Below are 13,459 nucleotides of genomic sequence, written 5' to 3'. Positions count from 1 at the left end.
CCATCCTTGGCTTATAAAATGTAATAAATTGTTTTAGATTAACTACTCAATAATATAGTTATATCATTGAGTATTTAATCTAAATGAATATCTAAATAATATATTAATATAGTTAAAATTAGCTGCATCTCAACCAGATGCAACATTAAATTGCTGCTTACATTAATGTATCAGTGATAATAATCTAATATTATAATATATAATTTAACACTGAGGAGCCATTCTGCTGCACAGTGTGTACTTTTACATTTAATACTAAGTACATTTTGCTGATCATATGTCTTTACTTTCACTTACACCTTACTAACATTTTGAATACAAGTTGTAATGGAGTATTGTAAAATTGTATTGCTATTTTTATTTTACACAAAGGATCAGAATACTTCCTCAACCACTGATAAGGCCTCTTTTGACAAATTAGAGAAATTAATTTAATTGTTTGACATGGTAGTTTCACTTTCAGATGCCTAACACAGTAACGTACTGGCACAAGCTGATTTCTAAAGACATCAATAACAGAATAACGCCACAACAAAACTAAATGTTATTAACAATATTCATTCATTATCAACAGCAAATTGTACTAAAGATTAAAATGTCCTAAAACTCATCTGCATGTGAGCCGATCTTGCTCTGACTCATTTTTAATACATTTTTCTGACTAGTCCAGCTACAAACTTCGTCTAGAACTTTCAACCACATCTCACTGTCTTCCTCAGTGAATGGAGTTTTTTTTCAGTTGTCTTAATGATGGCTCGGTTGTCATAACAAAAAATAAATAAAAATGCATAAAGGAGTCTGTCTCTCAGCAATTTCTCATCAGAGTCTATGCCAGCTTTTACAAAACGTAATAACTTCGCAGTGACACCTAGTGGCCAACACCCGACTCAGCCTTGTCTAACAACAAGATGTTCCGATGGATCCATGTTGCTGAAAAACATTAAGAGAAAAACCACTGAACCAAAAGGTCAGAGAAATTTAATTTATTAAACAATATAAATGTATAGAAGAAAAGAAAACAATAAACAGACAGACAGAAATCATAGACACAACATTTCTGACACCACCACACTTCCTCTACCATTTAGGACTGACGAAGCCCCACAGCTGGTCGCTTACGTCACTCCGAGACTGCATAGAGGTATCGATGTTGATGGGAGTGGCCAAGTCTGCACCGTAATGCACTGCAAGAGGAGAAAACAACCACTGACAAACTGAGGATATATTAACACCCCCCCCCCCCACACACACACAATAACAACAGAAAACAAAACTGTACCTCCTTTCAAAGTGCGGGGCTCTGTATCATATTCCCACTTGATCTTGGTTATCAGGTAGTACACCTGAGCGACATATCTGTTGAGGAAATATTAAAAAATTAATACAAATCAGAAAATACATCAAACTACTTACAACACAGCTACTGTCACAGGGTGACAAAATGCGAACAATCCCATTCACTGAAAAATAATGTCACTCATCTTTTTGTTTGTGACATCTATAAACAACACAAAAAAAACAAAAAACTTAGAAATAAAAACACAGGTAGAGGAAATTGTTACAACATTCAGTATCTATTACATTACTCTATTGTACAGTGCCCCTGTACACCTTTCCCAACAGACAATTTTAAAGAAAATATTTTTCTGAGTGTAAGTAACACAGTTAACAGAAGGGAAAAAACGTTTGTATTTTTTCGTGGGATCCAGAGATGGAAAGGTAAGACACCAAAATCAAAAGGACTGTCATTTTCATTTTATGTGACTGAAAGTAGCAATAATGAAGACATTTCATTACTGAATATGTGAGACTCACACTGCTGAAGGGATGATCTCAGTGGTGTCTTCATCCACTTCGTTCTGAAGAGTCTCGAGCTCGTGTTCAGTGTTTCTCAGATTCTCCAACTCTCTCTGCAGGAACCTGGAGGAGGGTTAAGGATGCTAACGGACAAAATGTTAAATGCATTCTTAAATTTGACTGAAAAGATTTGGTGAAGATGCTTTTTTGTGGTCATGTTAATAGTCTTGATTTTTTTTAATCTTAGAACTATAATGGCTAAAATCACACAGAAAATATTTTGTACAAATTCAGTCATTTTTGAGATCAAAACTACTGGGGAGATTTATGGGAAAAAATTTAATGCAATTACTGGCATGTGAATGATTTTTTGTAAGTGTATAATAATCTTGATTATTTGATTGATCGTTTTGTCAATAAAATGCCAGAAAAAAGTGAAAAATGCCTGTTATAACAACCCGGAGTCAAAGGTGACGTCTTTAAATGTCTTATTTTGTCTGAACAACCATAGATAACAAGTTTACTATAATGAATGACAAAGAAAAGCATTAAATCTTCACATCTGAGAAGCTAAAACAAGCAAATTTTGGCATACTCGCTTAAAAAAAATTATTCAAACAATTATTCAATAATGAAAATAGTTACAGATTGATTTTCTGCCTGTCGACTTATCAATTGATTGTTGCAGCTCTAAACCATAGTCCTCACACCATCCAAACACAGACATATAAAAGATACTGTAATTCTGAGTCAGTGATCTGGCTCTTGGCTGTGCACTGCCTCAACTGGTCCTCCAGACTCTGGAGCTCCATCTCCCTTTGCTTCTTCTGCTCCTCCATGTCCAGCAGCCTCTGGCCTGCACTCTCTTCAATCTGAGCCACATCTGGGATTGAAGGCCAATGATAGAGATGACAAAATGGTAAGTGATTGGAAGGACATCGAGGATGAAGATAAGACTGACTGGGTCCATGTCTGAAATATTGTAATTTAGAAAAGAACGATGGATCCACATTGACTGTAATCACAACACACAACAGAAGAAAAGCCTAATCTTGTAGCAGTTTTAGGACAGTTACTAAAAGCTTTGAGTGTATTAATGGGTGTCTGCTTGTGTCATGATGGTCAGTTATTATGGTAAGATCATAATTCAGCCATCTGAAGATCACAGAAGAGAAGTGAGAATGCAAACCCCATTCATTGTATAAGCTTGCCTTTTAAAATCTGCGTCACAATCTTTTTAGTTTCTATGTGTTGATCAAAAAGGGTCTGGTGTTCGTCTATCACTTCTCTCAGTTTGTCAGGTTGGCTGCTGTTGATGTAGTCCACCAACGCCTCCCCCATCTCCTTCAAGTCTTGAAATTTGTGACCTTGAGCCATTGTGGTGACACTGGCAGCTAGAAAACACATAGAAGACACAGAAGAGATTTAACTGAAAATATTGTAGGTATCACATTATCATTATCAACAAAAATAAATAACCAAACTGTCTGCTTGTCCAGTAGTGGAGGAAATATTCAGATTAATTCCTTCAATATAATTTATAAAACAGTCACAGTGTAATAATACTCCATAACAAGTAAAGGTCCTTCAATTTATTCACAATTTTACTAAACTACAACATTACTCAAGCAGCAAACTGTTCTTTGTAGTAACGTTACTTAAATATAAAAAGTGCTTTCTGTGAGTTGACTTCCTGATGGATACTTAACGTTACTCTACTACTGTAGTTTGAACTGAATTAAGGCATCGTAATATTCTTGTTTCATAACATCTGGTTTAAAAAAAGTATCTTTAGCTTCAAATAAATGCAGCCGGGCAAAGAGTGAAAGGCCATATTTCCCTTTTAACGTTAAGAGGAACACAATTGTGTTGCTAAAATACGTACGAGTACGCTGTTTTGTTTACAACGACTTATAGACGCAGTGTAAACGTTGGTTCTGATGTCTGTTAAACTATGATAAAAATGATACCGACACACAACACATGTTACAAGCAATATTATCGACTCTATATCTAACTAGTTAAGAGTAATGTTTATAAAAGAAATAAGCTATTTATTGGTAAAAGTCGAGCATAAAACAACATACCGTACACTTTTCGTAATTCAAATTTTCACCCAGAGCGCGCGCCTCTTCCGTTCTTCTTCTTCTTGGTTTTTAACGGCGGTTGGCAACCTTCTTCTGTGGTCATTGGTGGATTCCGACTAGCTTCTCACGTATTTACCGCCACCTAGCGTACAGGAGTGAGTGGTCATTGAGCGACGGTTCATGTAGCGCTCAACTCAAATACCACATAATATATATACACAGTATATATAATGTATATCCCAGCTTTCTTAAATGAGTAAAGAAAAGCTTTTCTTGTATTTGTCTCCGTTCCTTTTGTTTTCCATCTATATTCAATATCTATTTTGTTCTAACATCCACTTATATGGTAGGGGGAGAGGGGGGAAAATGTCCCCAAAAACATTGTCAATTTATTTGATTTGATCTATTTGACTTCAGTATGTAGTTGGGAATCTAACCACACTAACACCAAAATTGTAAATAGTTTAGGGAGGCCCAGACATGCAGGTAGAACTAACTTTCAGGATGCTGTGTTTATCCATTCACATTCATGTGTTGTTACACAGAAACTAACGGAAGCTTTAGCAGGGTCATGAGAGGAGCTCCAAATGTGAAGTGCTTTAATCTGTCAGTGATCACTGATATAAATTCTATCTAGCCCACCACATGTTAGTATATACTGCTCCAGTCTATTGCTTTCATCCGCCTGGTTCAAACCAGGGAGTATCCAAGTCATCTATGAGTCAAACATTTCTTTGAATCAACTGTGGAAAAGAACGTCAGGCAAGATGCCTGCAGATGAGGGTTAAAACTAGGACATAGGCCTACTCGATAGAATTATGAAAGAGCAACATTTTTACATATCAAGCATCTTTTTACTTTAACAAACTTTGGCAGAAATGTCATCATGAACAAGGATCAAATTTTAACAGCATGTTTATTACAGTTTGTGAAGTCCACATGTATGCAATATAAATGTAGTAAGAGAAATAGGTTCAATTCCCGATAGAGGCTATAATCTGATTAACTGTATACTCAATAGTATATTTGTAGCCATTTTAAATTTTTTTCCTCAGTTGATCAAAAAAGGTCAATGTGAGTTCATAAAACAGTGGAAAAGAACAAAATTCTCAATGTTTTTAAATTCCTAGACCATTTTAAAAAAAAAAAAAAAGGAAAAAAAAAGAATTGTGCTGTCAACAGTTATCTCAGAAGTTATCACTCCTTGTTTTTCTGCTTCTCTCTCTTCTCCTGTGCTTTTCGTTTCTCTCTGCCGAGCTGTCTGAAGAACAGTCTCTTGGGGTTCAGACCATAGGCCTTCAGTCTCTGTCTACTGAACTCCCGGCCACCTATTCTCACCCCTGATGTGAGGCGTCCACCTGAATGCTTGTGCTTCTTCTTGGACCATTTTGGCCTTTCAGTCCTGATTTTCACCTCATCAGTTTTATCTGCCACTTCTTCAGCGGGAACCACCGTCTGGGGTTCCTCTTCCCGTTTCATCTTTTTCTTGGGGATCAGAATCTCTTCCTCCTCCTCTTCCACGCCGTCCCCTGCCTCTCTAAGAGCTTGAGCGAGAGTCTCATCCGTAGAGTCCATGTCGGAGGCAGCGTCTCCTTCCTCTGCTCCTCTGCCTTGCTTCTCGGCGTTCTTTATACGATCTCTTCGCTTCTTCCCCATCTTGGTTTTACCCTCTGCCGCCTCTTTATCTTCTCTGTAGATTAAGTTCAGATAAACATTTGTTACGTAACATTTTCTACAGAAAAGGTGGATTTATCATCAAAAGGTATGTCTGACTTGTATGTGTGTTGTGTTAAACTTACTCAGAATATACAGAGTTTAGGATCTCTCTCTTTTTCTTTTCATTCTGTGCCTTGATCTGATAGTTCTTCAAATCACACATCTCTTCCTTGTCAGACCTGAGAACAAATAAGTTATGCAAGTGTGGTAAATGACCTGAAAGAAACACAACAGTCATAACACTTAAACATGGAGGACAGAGTCAGTACCTGAACATGCATGTCTTCTTCAGAGAGCACCATCGGTTCAGCTCCTTGTCATCAGCTTTTAAAATCTGAAGAAAGAACCAGAATATTTCATTAGTTCAAATCAATTAGTCATGTCTTTCGGGTCATACATTTGGCAAGTTTTTGTATCATCCTCTTTGAATATTGGACATTCATTTTTCACTGTGTGGTCTGCTCAGAGAGAAGATTAAGTTGAGATCATTCCCTGGTCAGAGCTCTCCCCGGAGGGAAGCAATACCAGATCATTCACCTCCAGGCTCATCACTGCAGCATTACTAACAATCATCCATCAGCCTACATAATATTCATTCTTCTGTTTTAAACAACTGACTGTTCACTAAACCCCTCCCCCAAACAGTGATTTTCTAATCATAGCTTAGCATTTCTTCACATGTTGACACATGTTTGAGGCTGTACTTCTCTGTATTTAAAGAGTTTAGCGGGTGGCGTCTTTTTCTAGCCTTCAAAAACCAAAACAGCAAAAGTGTCAGAAATGGATTAAACCGTGTGTTTATCTGCTCTAATGCAAGATGTTGTCATTAGCATGCCCAGCTAACATACAACCTACAGTAACAGCCGAGTATTACCAAGGAGCACATCATTAGCTAACTACATTACTTTGAGATTACAGGTTAAGTTTATATTAAAAAAAAAAAAAAGTGTCGCTCACTACTAGCACATCCACTGTATGCAAGCTGATCCTTGATGCTATCAAAGTTTAGGCTAATTTTAGGGGCTCTGTCCTGCTCGATTGGATTTGGGGAAGTTAATCCAGCAACCTTACGCAGGATAGTATTACATTTGCCAAACAAACTGGTTAGTCCTCATTCTAAGAGCCTTTACTCTCATAACGCTAAAGGTGAAAAGACACATTTGAAAATACAGACAAGTGTAATTGAAGCAGCTAAACAGGGTTATGTTAGATTTTAAAACACAGTTACACTTACATTTTTCCTTATCATACTTATAATCGTAGGACTAAATCGATCTAGAAAGCATTACAAGAGGAAGCCATCTCTTCATTTCCATGTCTTCTACATGGACCCTCAACTGGAGACGATGCTAACGGTTTGCCTGGGACATGTAGCTTTAGCCTCAGTCTTTTCAAACAATATCACAAATGTAGCCATGAAATGCCTTTCATAAAGGCTCTTCTAAAATGACTCAGCCTGAAACATTAAAAAAGTCAGTCAGCCATGGAGCTACAGGTGATAAAATCTGATTTTGTCTACCTCTCTGGAATCAAGGACCCTTTTGTCTCAAAGTTGCTACAATTCAAGTGATAAATCTTCCCGCTGTCACTGCAAACTGCATGTGCCGAGCGACAACAGAAAGTGTGACAGGTATAGCAGTAACAAGGAGGGCAGGTTTTAGCGAACAGTCAGTTACTTGGAGTTGGTGAAGTGCTGCTTTTCTCACCTCCTCAGTGGACAGGCCGAAGTCGTTGGACAGAACCTGCCTGTAACGAAACCTGCATGGAAGGTCGTCAATGATGTCCTCATAGTCCAGTTTATAGTACTCATCCAAGTACTGCTCAAAGCTTTTCTCCTCTGAAATACAGATAGCCATTAATTAGATAAATGCATAATTAACTATATTTCTGCCATATCTACCAAACAAATTACTGAGTGTTTGGAGACCCAGGCTAGTTATGTTTCAATGGCAGGAAGTTTACAGTCACTTACTAGGATCAAACACAGGCTTGTTTTTGGTGATGACCTCTGCAAAGTGAGACTTCTTTTTCTTTTTGCCCATTTGTGGCATATCTTCTCTCTTCATCATCTTCCTCTCCTTTTTCTTCTTCTTCTTGGAGGCAGCTTGCTGGTTGGGGTCGTAGTCTGCGTCCATCTATTTCAACAGGATGACCTCTGGTGAGTCAGTTTCTCTTTACCAGAACAACAAAAGAAGCTGCCCAGCTGATCTCTGCACCATACAGGTGACCAGCTGACAGGACGAAATAATGCTTTCTGTAAAAACAGGTAGACTCACTATGAAGTCTGCGTCTTCGCAGTGGGGGTCCTCTATGTCATACCCTTCTTCCTCTTCACCACCTTCCCCCTCTTGTTCCTCTCCTGTCCATGTGTCCCAGTTCCAGTGCTCTGTTGCACACACACAAGAAACCATAGATTATATCTTCAGACAGTATGATACATTAGCCTTTTCTGTAGACATTCCCAATCACACTAGTCTAGATTCTAGAGCTGCAACAATTAATCGATTAGTCTCCAACTATTAAATTAATCACCAACTATTTTAATAATCAATTAATCGTTTTGAGTCGTTTCTTAGAGAAACTCAAATGTGAGTATTTTCTGGATTCTTTAGTCCTCTGTGGCAGTAAACTAAATATCTTGTGGGTTGTGGACTGTTGTGGACAAAACGAGACATTTGAGGACGTCACCTTGGGCTTTGGCAAACAGTCATGGATGTTTTTCACCATTTTCTGACATTTTATTGACCAAATAACTAATCTGTTAATCAAGATTATAATTGACAGATGAATCGATAATGAAAGTAATTGTTAGTTGCGGTGCTACATGATTCCTTGCAAACTTCAACAAAGTGTAAAATCTTGAGTTAAATGTTTTAAGGGTGATGTGATTACTAACTGCTTTCAAATAAATGTGCAAAGTTCAACACTGCTGCTTCAGCTAATGTCAAGTAAACCCAGGCTTACCCTCCAGTTCGTCATCATCCTCAAACTGAGGCTTTTCGTCTTCATCCTCTCCATAGTATTCATCTCCAAAGAATTTCTGCAAATAGAAAAAAAACAGAGTCAAATGTTGCTAATGAGTTACAATGTACCTAGAAAAGGAACATTTGAGTGCTCTCTCAGTAAAGCACAGTGGTAGTAATATCATGCATGTTGGCTGGAGATGGGTTTAAACTGAACCTCTCAATTAAGAGGAAGCTGCTCCAACAGCTGAACTGTAGCATCTGCTGAGCACAAGCACTAATTAGCCAAACACAGTACACCTGTGTGAGCTGGGAGTCTTGCAGTGAAAGCAAAGAGTGTGTTTAATCAACCGACTTCAGTTATCAGAGGAGTTCTCTGGGTAAACGTTTCCACCAGGAGCGTCTTTGTCAACTAACAGGGAGGTTGGAGGAAACAACATTAACCCAACATGCCTTCCAGACAAACTGACCTGCTCAGGCACACACTTTCCTGAGAAGTCTAATTATCCAAACACAACACACCTGTGTGAGCTGGAAATTGACGGCTTTCCTTCTGGTAATATTTGACAGTTGATCAAGCCCCGCCCCCCCTAGTTACTGTTGCTATGTCTGTCAAGTTTTCCATTGTCACACAGCACAGTTTACAACAATAACATGATTCATTGAAATCCTCTAAATTACTTCTCCTTATATAATAGACACTCAATAGTGAGCGAACAGTCAGTAGCCCAAAAAGTATATATCATAGCTCTTATATTTTTCAATGTGAGTGGCAAGAGTTGTTGAACATGATATGTGTGCACACAGTGCTTAAATTAAGGAAGAATCTGGAGTTTAAAAAGAACAGAAGGTGAAAAAAGACTCACTGTTCATGGCAGTGAAAATGTTGACAGCGCTCTCTCCATCAATTAAGCAAGCGCCCTAATACTAACAGACAAACTGAGACAATCCTTCAAAGTTGTTTGTGTGTCGTATGTATCCAAGTCTTTGTAGGAGTGTGAGAACCAACCTGCATGAGCTGGTCGTGTTGACTTGGATCGAAGTCTCCCTCCAGGTCGGCCTGACTAAAGGCGAGCTCCTGGTTGCCAGTCAGCTCCTGAAGCCTCTTTAGCTTCTCCATAATCTCGTTCCGCTTCAGGTTCTTCAGCTGCTTCAGCTGCTCTCGTTTCTGCTCTTTCTCCTGAAATAGTTGTGGGAAAGAGAGCAAAGGAAGAGCAGAGAGAAAGGTTGGTTTATATTAGCTAATGAATGAAGGCATATTATGATTCGTCACTGAGGAGCAGAGCATCACCGTCTTTTTTTAAACACACACACCTTTTCCTTCCTCTCTTTTACTTCCTCCCTCTTGCGTTTTCTGCGGTCATCTTTGGAGCGCACAGAGGTGGCGATGTTGCGGGGGTAGGTCTTGATCTGCTGAGCGTCGGGCTCTTCAAAGCGGAAGTTGTAGCTTCGCTCAAAGTCATCCTGCCGCTCCAAGAAAGTCTCCCCTTCCTCCTCAGAATCCTCCACATCATCCTGGACCACCTCGTCATAGGTGGGGATCCTTAACGCATCAGGAACATTTATTATTGTACAAGAATCTGAATGTGTTGTGTTTCCTTCACTTCACAGCTCAGACAGATGGCAACATACCGTTCATCGTCGTCGTCTAGGTAACCCTTGTTTAGGACATAATCTCTCAGGAAACACTCCTTGTCGTCCAACTCTGGGTCGTTCCAGTAGTCCCGTAGGTACTTCTGTCTCAACACAAACCAGCCTCGTTACTAAGCAAGTTAAACTCAAATCCAAAAATAACACTCTCACCAAATCCATTTCACTTCTTTCCCATCTATTACACGTACTCACCATGTCCTTCACCTCCTCGGGTCCGTCAAGATCAGCCTGGCCTCTCAGCCACTCCACATAGTCTGCCTCTTCTTTATCCTACAAACAAATATAGTCGCAGAGAAGTTAATTCATATATCTGTGATGCTTTTGTACAAGATAAGGAGCAGCTTCCTGCACGTTTGTCCAACCTGACCTTCTCTTCCTGTGTTTTGATCCTCCTGGTCAACAGCTGGGATACTCCTGCTTCCTCACTGCGCTCATTATCGTCGTCGTCATCACTGTCCTGGATGAACTTACGGAAGCTGAAAAAAGAGGTTGTAGTTTTCTTAAATATTCTTCACATAATTCTGCTGGACACCTTACGGCTGTTGCCTTACCTTTCTTTCAGCTCCCTCTGTTCCTGAATGTAGCTAGGAGACGCAGCTCTCTTTTTAAAAAAAAAACAAAAAAACAATCATGATTAAGAAAACTGCCACATTTCAGAGCTAACAAGATATTTGGTAACACGCCTCACCTCTCTTCTCTTGGCAGCTTCCTCTTCATCATCGCTGTCATCATCATCTTCATATTTGCTGTGAAATAAAACAAAGTATTCATCAGGCATTTCAGGACTTCACCTAGGACTAAAAACCCTCCTACATCACAGTAGGACAGAGTGATTTATAAAGCTTCCTATCCTTACTTTCAGCAAGGGGACTGAAATGTAACGTTGCTGTTTGTGGTTGTATGCGTGTTTTTTGTGCGTAGGTATCGTTTATACATCTGGAGTTCTCCTAAATATCTGTGATGATTGGAGTGATATCAAGTGAAGTCAAGAAAGCTGATCAAGTGCTTTACCTCCTTAGTAACAGAGGCAGCACCAAAACTTCTTTCACTCTAAGGATGATTTCATAATTTGATCCACATAAATTCAGCCCAAGAAATCCTGACTGTGGTGCAGTTAAATACTGTGAATGGTCGCACATCAGTAGCTCACTCACCCTTCCTTTTCCAGTATGACTTTACGTTCATAATCCTTCAGATACATGGGCTTCAGCGGCGTCTTTGAGGTTGAAGGTTTCGCGTCACTAGTGGATGCATCTGAAACTGAGAGGTTTAGATCATTTGTTAACAAAAAAGATGTCCTTGAGGCTGTGCAAGACTTAAATGAACTGATCAATCACCTTCTGAGTAGAACTTTGCATCAGGCTGATAGATCTTCGGGTCTTTCTTCTTCAGCAGTGACAACGTTCTGTAAAAATCCCTTTCAACTTCAGGGTCCAGTTCCTGGGGGGGGAATTAAAGATAGGCTGACTGCTTGTGATGTGATGAGTGAGTAAACCAGTGGTTCTCAAAGTGGGGTCCGGTGACCCCCAGGGGTCCTCGAGGGGGTACCAGGGGGTCCCCAGCAAAAGGGGAATAATTTATTTTCACTATAATTCCATCCATGAGTAAGACAATAACAGAATGTATGACTATTTTGATCATGGGTTTCATACACTTAATGTATTAAAACATTAAAAGCAATCCGTGGTCTAGTTTGTGTCAGTTTAGGGGTTCTTGGGTTCTTTAGGGGGTCTCGTGAAAAAGTTAGAGAACCACAGGTGTAAAGAGAAGAAAACAGCGATGCTAACCACTTCACTGTCATCAGAGCTGGACTCAGACGACTCTGATTCACTCTCATCGGCTCGGTCTCCGTATCGGTCCTTCACTGCACAACAACACAGGACACACACAAAATATATTACACAAATAACACAGCGTACAAAAACAACTCAAAGCTTGCTACACTTCCCCACGTTGTATTGCTACCGGGATAGTTTAGCCATCAATAGCTAGTTAGCAGTCACACTTACGCCTCTGCAGCTCTTCTTTCTGTCGGTATTTATCATATCTCTGTGCAAACTGAGAGTTTATCTTCAATTCCGATTTGCCGGTCATGCTGTTGCTGTACTAAATCGCTTTACGTTATTGTTAAAACAAAACACTAACAGAGAGAAGTCATCACAGCTGCTACACACGCATGTGAAAAGCTAAACCACGTGGTTTCCGGTGCACGTGTCATACACGTCCTCTAGGGGGCGCGCTCACACCAACTTTAATCTGATTTAAAGTCTCATGTTTCATCAGCACACCAGTTTCAAAGATGTTATTTACTATGTCAGAGACACATGTCTAAAATATGTGTTAGTTTCTTTACTTCACTGGGAAAATTCTTAATTCACAAACTTACCAAAACTTACCACTTTTTAACTGTCTTTCTCTTAGAAACAGTGTGAAAAAAAGCAATAGTTTCTTAAAACATAGAAATTTGAAGAGACCCCAGAACAAATTAATTGCCTTTTTCACGCATTTATTCACTTTTGAACTCTTAAATATATATTTATATCACATTTTACTATTTTATCTATATATTATTTTATTCTATAAATAATTAACTGTAATGTTGAATATGTATCAGCACAACTATAGCTATGTGTTTTGTATGGTGTACTTGTTTTGTACCCAACATGATATGTAAACATACTGTAGTTTTGTAAAATAAATAAAGAATGTAATAATTATAATAGTTCATAATAATTCTGTCTATACTTGTTCGATTCATTTGCCAACATTTTATAAATAATTTAATTTTGTGTCTTATTTCAGATTAAAATCTTGATCACATTTATTAGTTGAGTGTTTTTAGATATTCTAGTATTTATTGTTATTTATTATAACAGAAATAGTCAAATAAATATAAATGTCAGCTCACAAAAGAGAAAAGCCAAGCTGTCTAAAGAAGAAAGCTTACCTACATCTTTTAGTATCTTTAAAATAATGGCTAACAGAAATTCATCCAGAAATGTGTATGTAAACATGCAGACAGTGCTTTCATAATTCTATATTATTATTAGCATTTACAACGAGTTAATGTACCAACTATAGTGTATTCAAAAATATTTCACTATCAGTTAAGTTGCTCGTGAACTTCCCCTACACTGAGTTGCCTTCACACGTTGTACATTTACCTTAAAACATCAGCCTGACAGAGTGATGGTTAAGATCTCTCTCAGAGATCATCACTGACACTTAATGCGTAACTAACAT

At 38.6% G+C, this 13,459-nt stretch overlaps 2 protein-coding genes and 1 non-coding gene across 4 annotated transcripts; all 3 read right to left on the bottom strand.

The window, feature by feature from the left end:
- Positions 1-968: 968 nt before the first annotated feature.
- Positions 969-3,989, bottom strand: spc24 (SPC24 component of NDC80 kinetochore complex). Its single transcript, XM_042393124.1, has 6 exons — positions 3,885-3,989; positions 3,009-3,191; positions 2,536-2,680; positions 1,816-1,920; positions 1,280-1,356; positions 969-1,184 (listed from the first exon to the last, which is right to left on the bottom strand). The coding sequence occupies exons 2-6, from the start codon at positions 3,172-3,174 to the stop codon at positions 1,078-1,080; spliced, it is 600 nt and encodes a 199-aa protein (XP_042249058.1). The 5' UTR covers positions 3,175-3,191; positions 3,885-3,989; the 3' UTR covers positions 969-1,077.
- Positions 3,990-4,781: 792 nt separating this feature from the next.
- Positions 4,782-12,427, bottom strand: kri1 (KRI1 homolog). 2 transcript variants are annotated; one of them, XM_042392678.1, is made up of 18 exons: positions 12,226-12,427; positions 12,004-12,080; positions 11,554-11,656; positions 11,371-11,476; positions 10,905-10,962; positions 10,768-10,817; positions 10,584-10,692; positions 10,409-10,486; positions 10,196-10,299; positions 9,878-10,106; positions 9,573-9,743; positions 8,565-8,640; positions 7,877-7,986; positions 7,573-7,735; positions 7,307-7,437; positions 5,870-5,934; positions 5,684-5,779; positions 4,782-5,574 (listed from the first exon to the last, which is right to left on the bottom strand). In XM_042392678.1, exons 1-18 carry the CDS (start codon positions 12,308-12,310, stop codon positions 5,082-5,084), a joined length of 2,304 nt encoding a protein of 767 aa, XP_042248612.1. In that variant the 5' UTR covers positions 12,311-12,427; the 3' UTR covers positions 4,782-5,081. The 2 variants fall into 2 exon arrangements, with proteins under 2 accessions (XP_042248612.1, XP_042248613.1); XM_042392679.1 differs by having other exon boundaries at positions 11,371-11,470.
- LOC121885040 lies at positions 6,059-6,157 on the bottom strand. The gene has a single exon (XR_006092449.1). It is a non-coding gene; the product is annotated as a Z30 small nucleolar RNA (small nucleolar RNA).
- Positions 12,428-13,459: the final 1,032 nt, after the last annotated feature.

This window comes from Thunnus maccoyii, chromosome 18 (genome assembly GCF_910596095.1).
Source record: "Thunnus maccoyii chromosome 18, fThuMac1.1, whole genome shotgun sequence".
Lineage (NCBI taxonomy): Eukaryota > Metazoa > Chordata > Actinopteri > Scombriformes > Scombridae > Thunnus > Thunnus maccoyii.
Note: the sequence above shows the minus strand (reverse complement) of the source record. Positions and strands in the feature narration are given on the sequence as shown.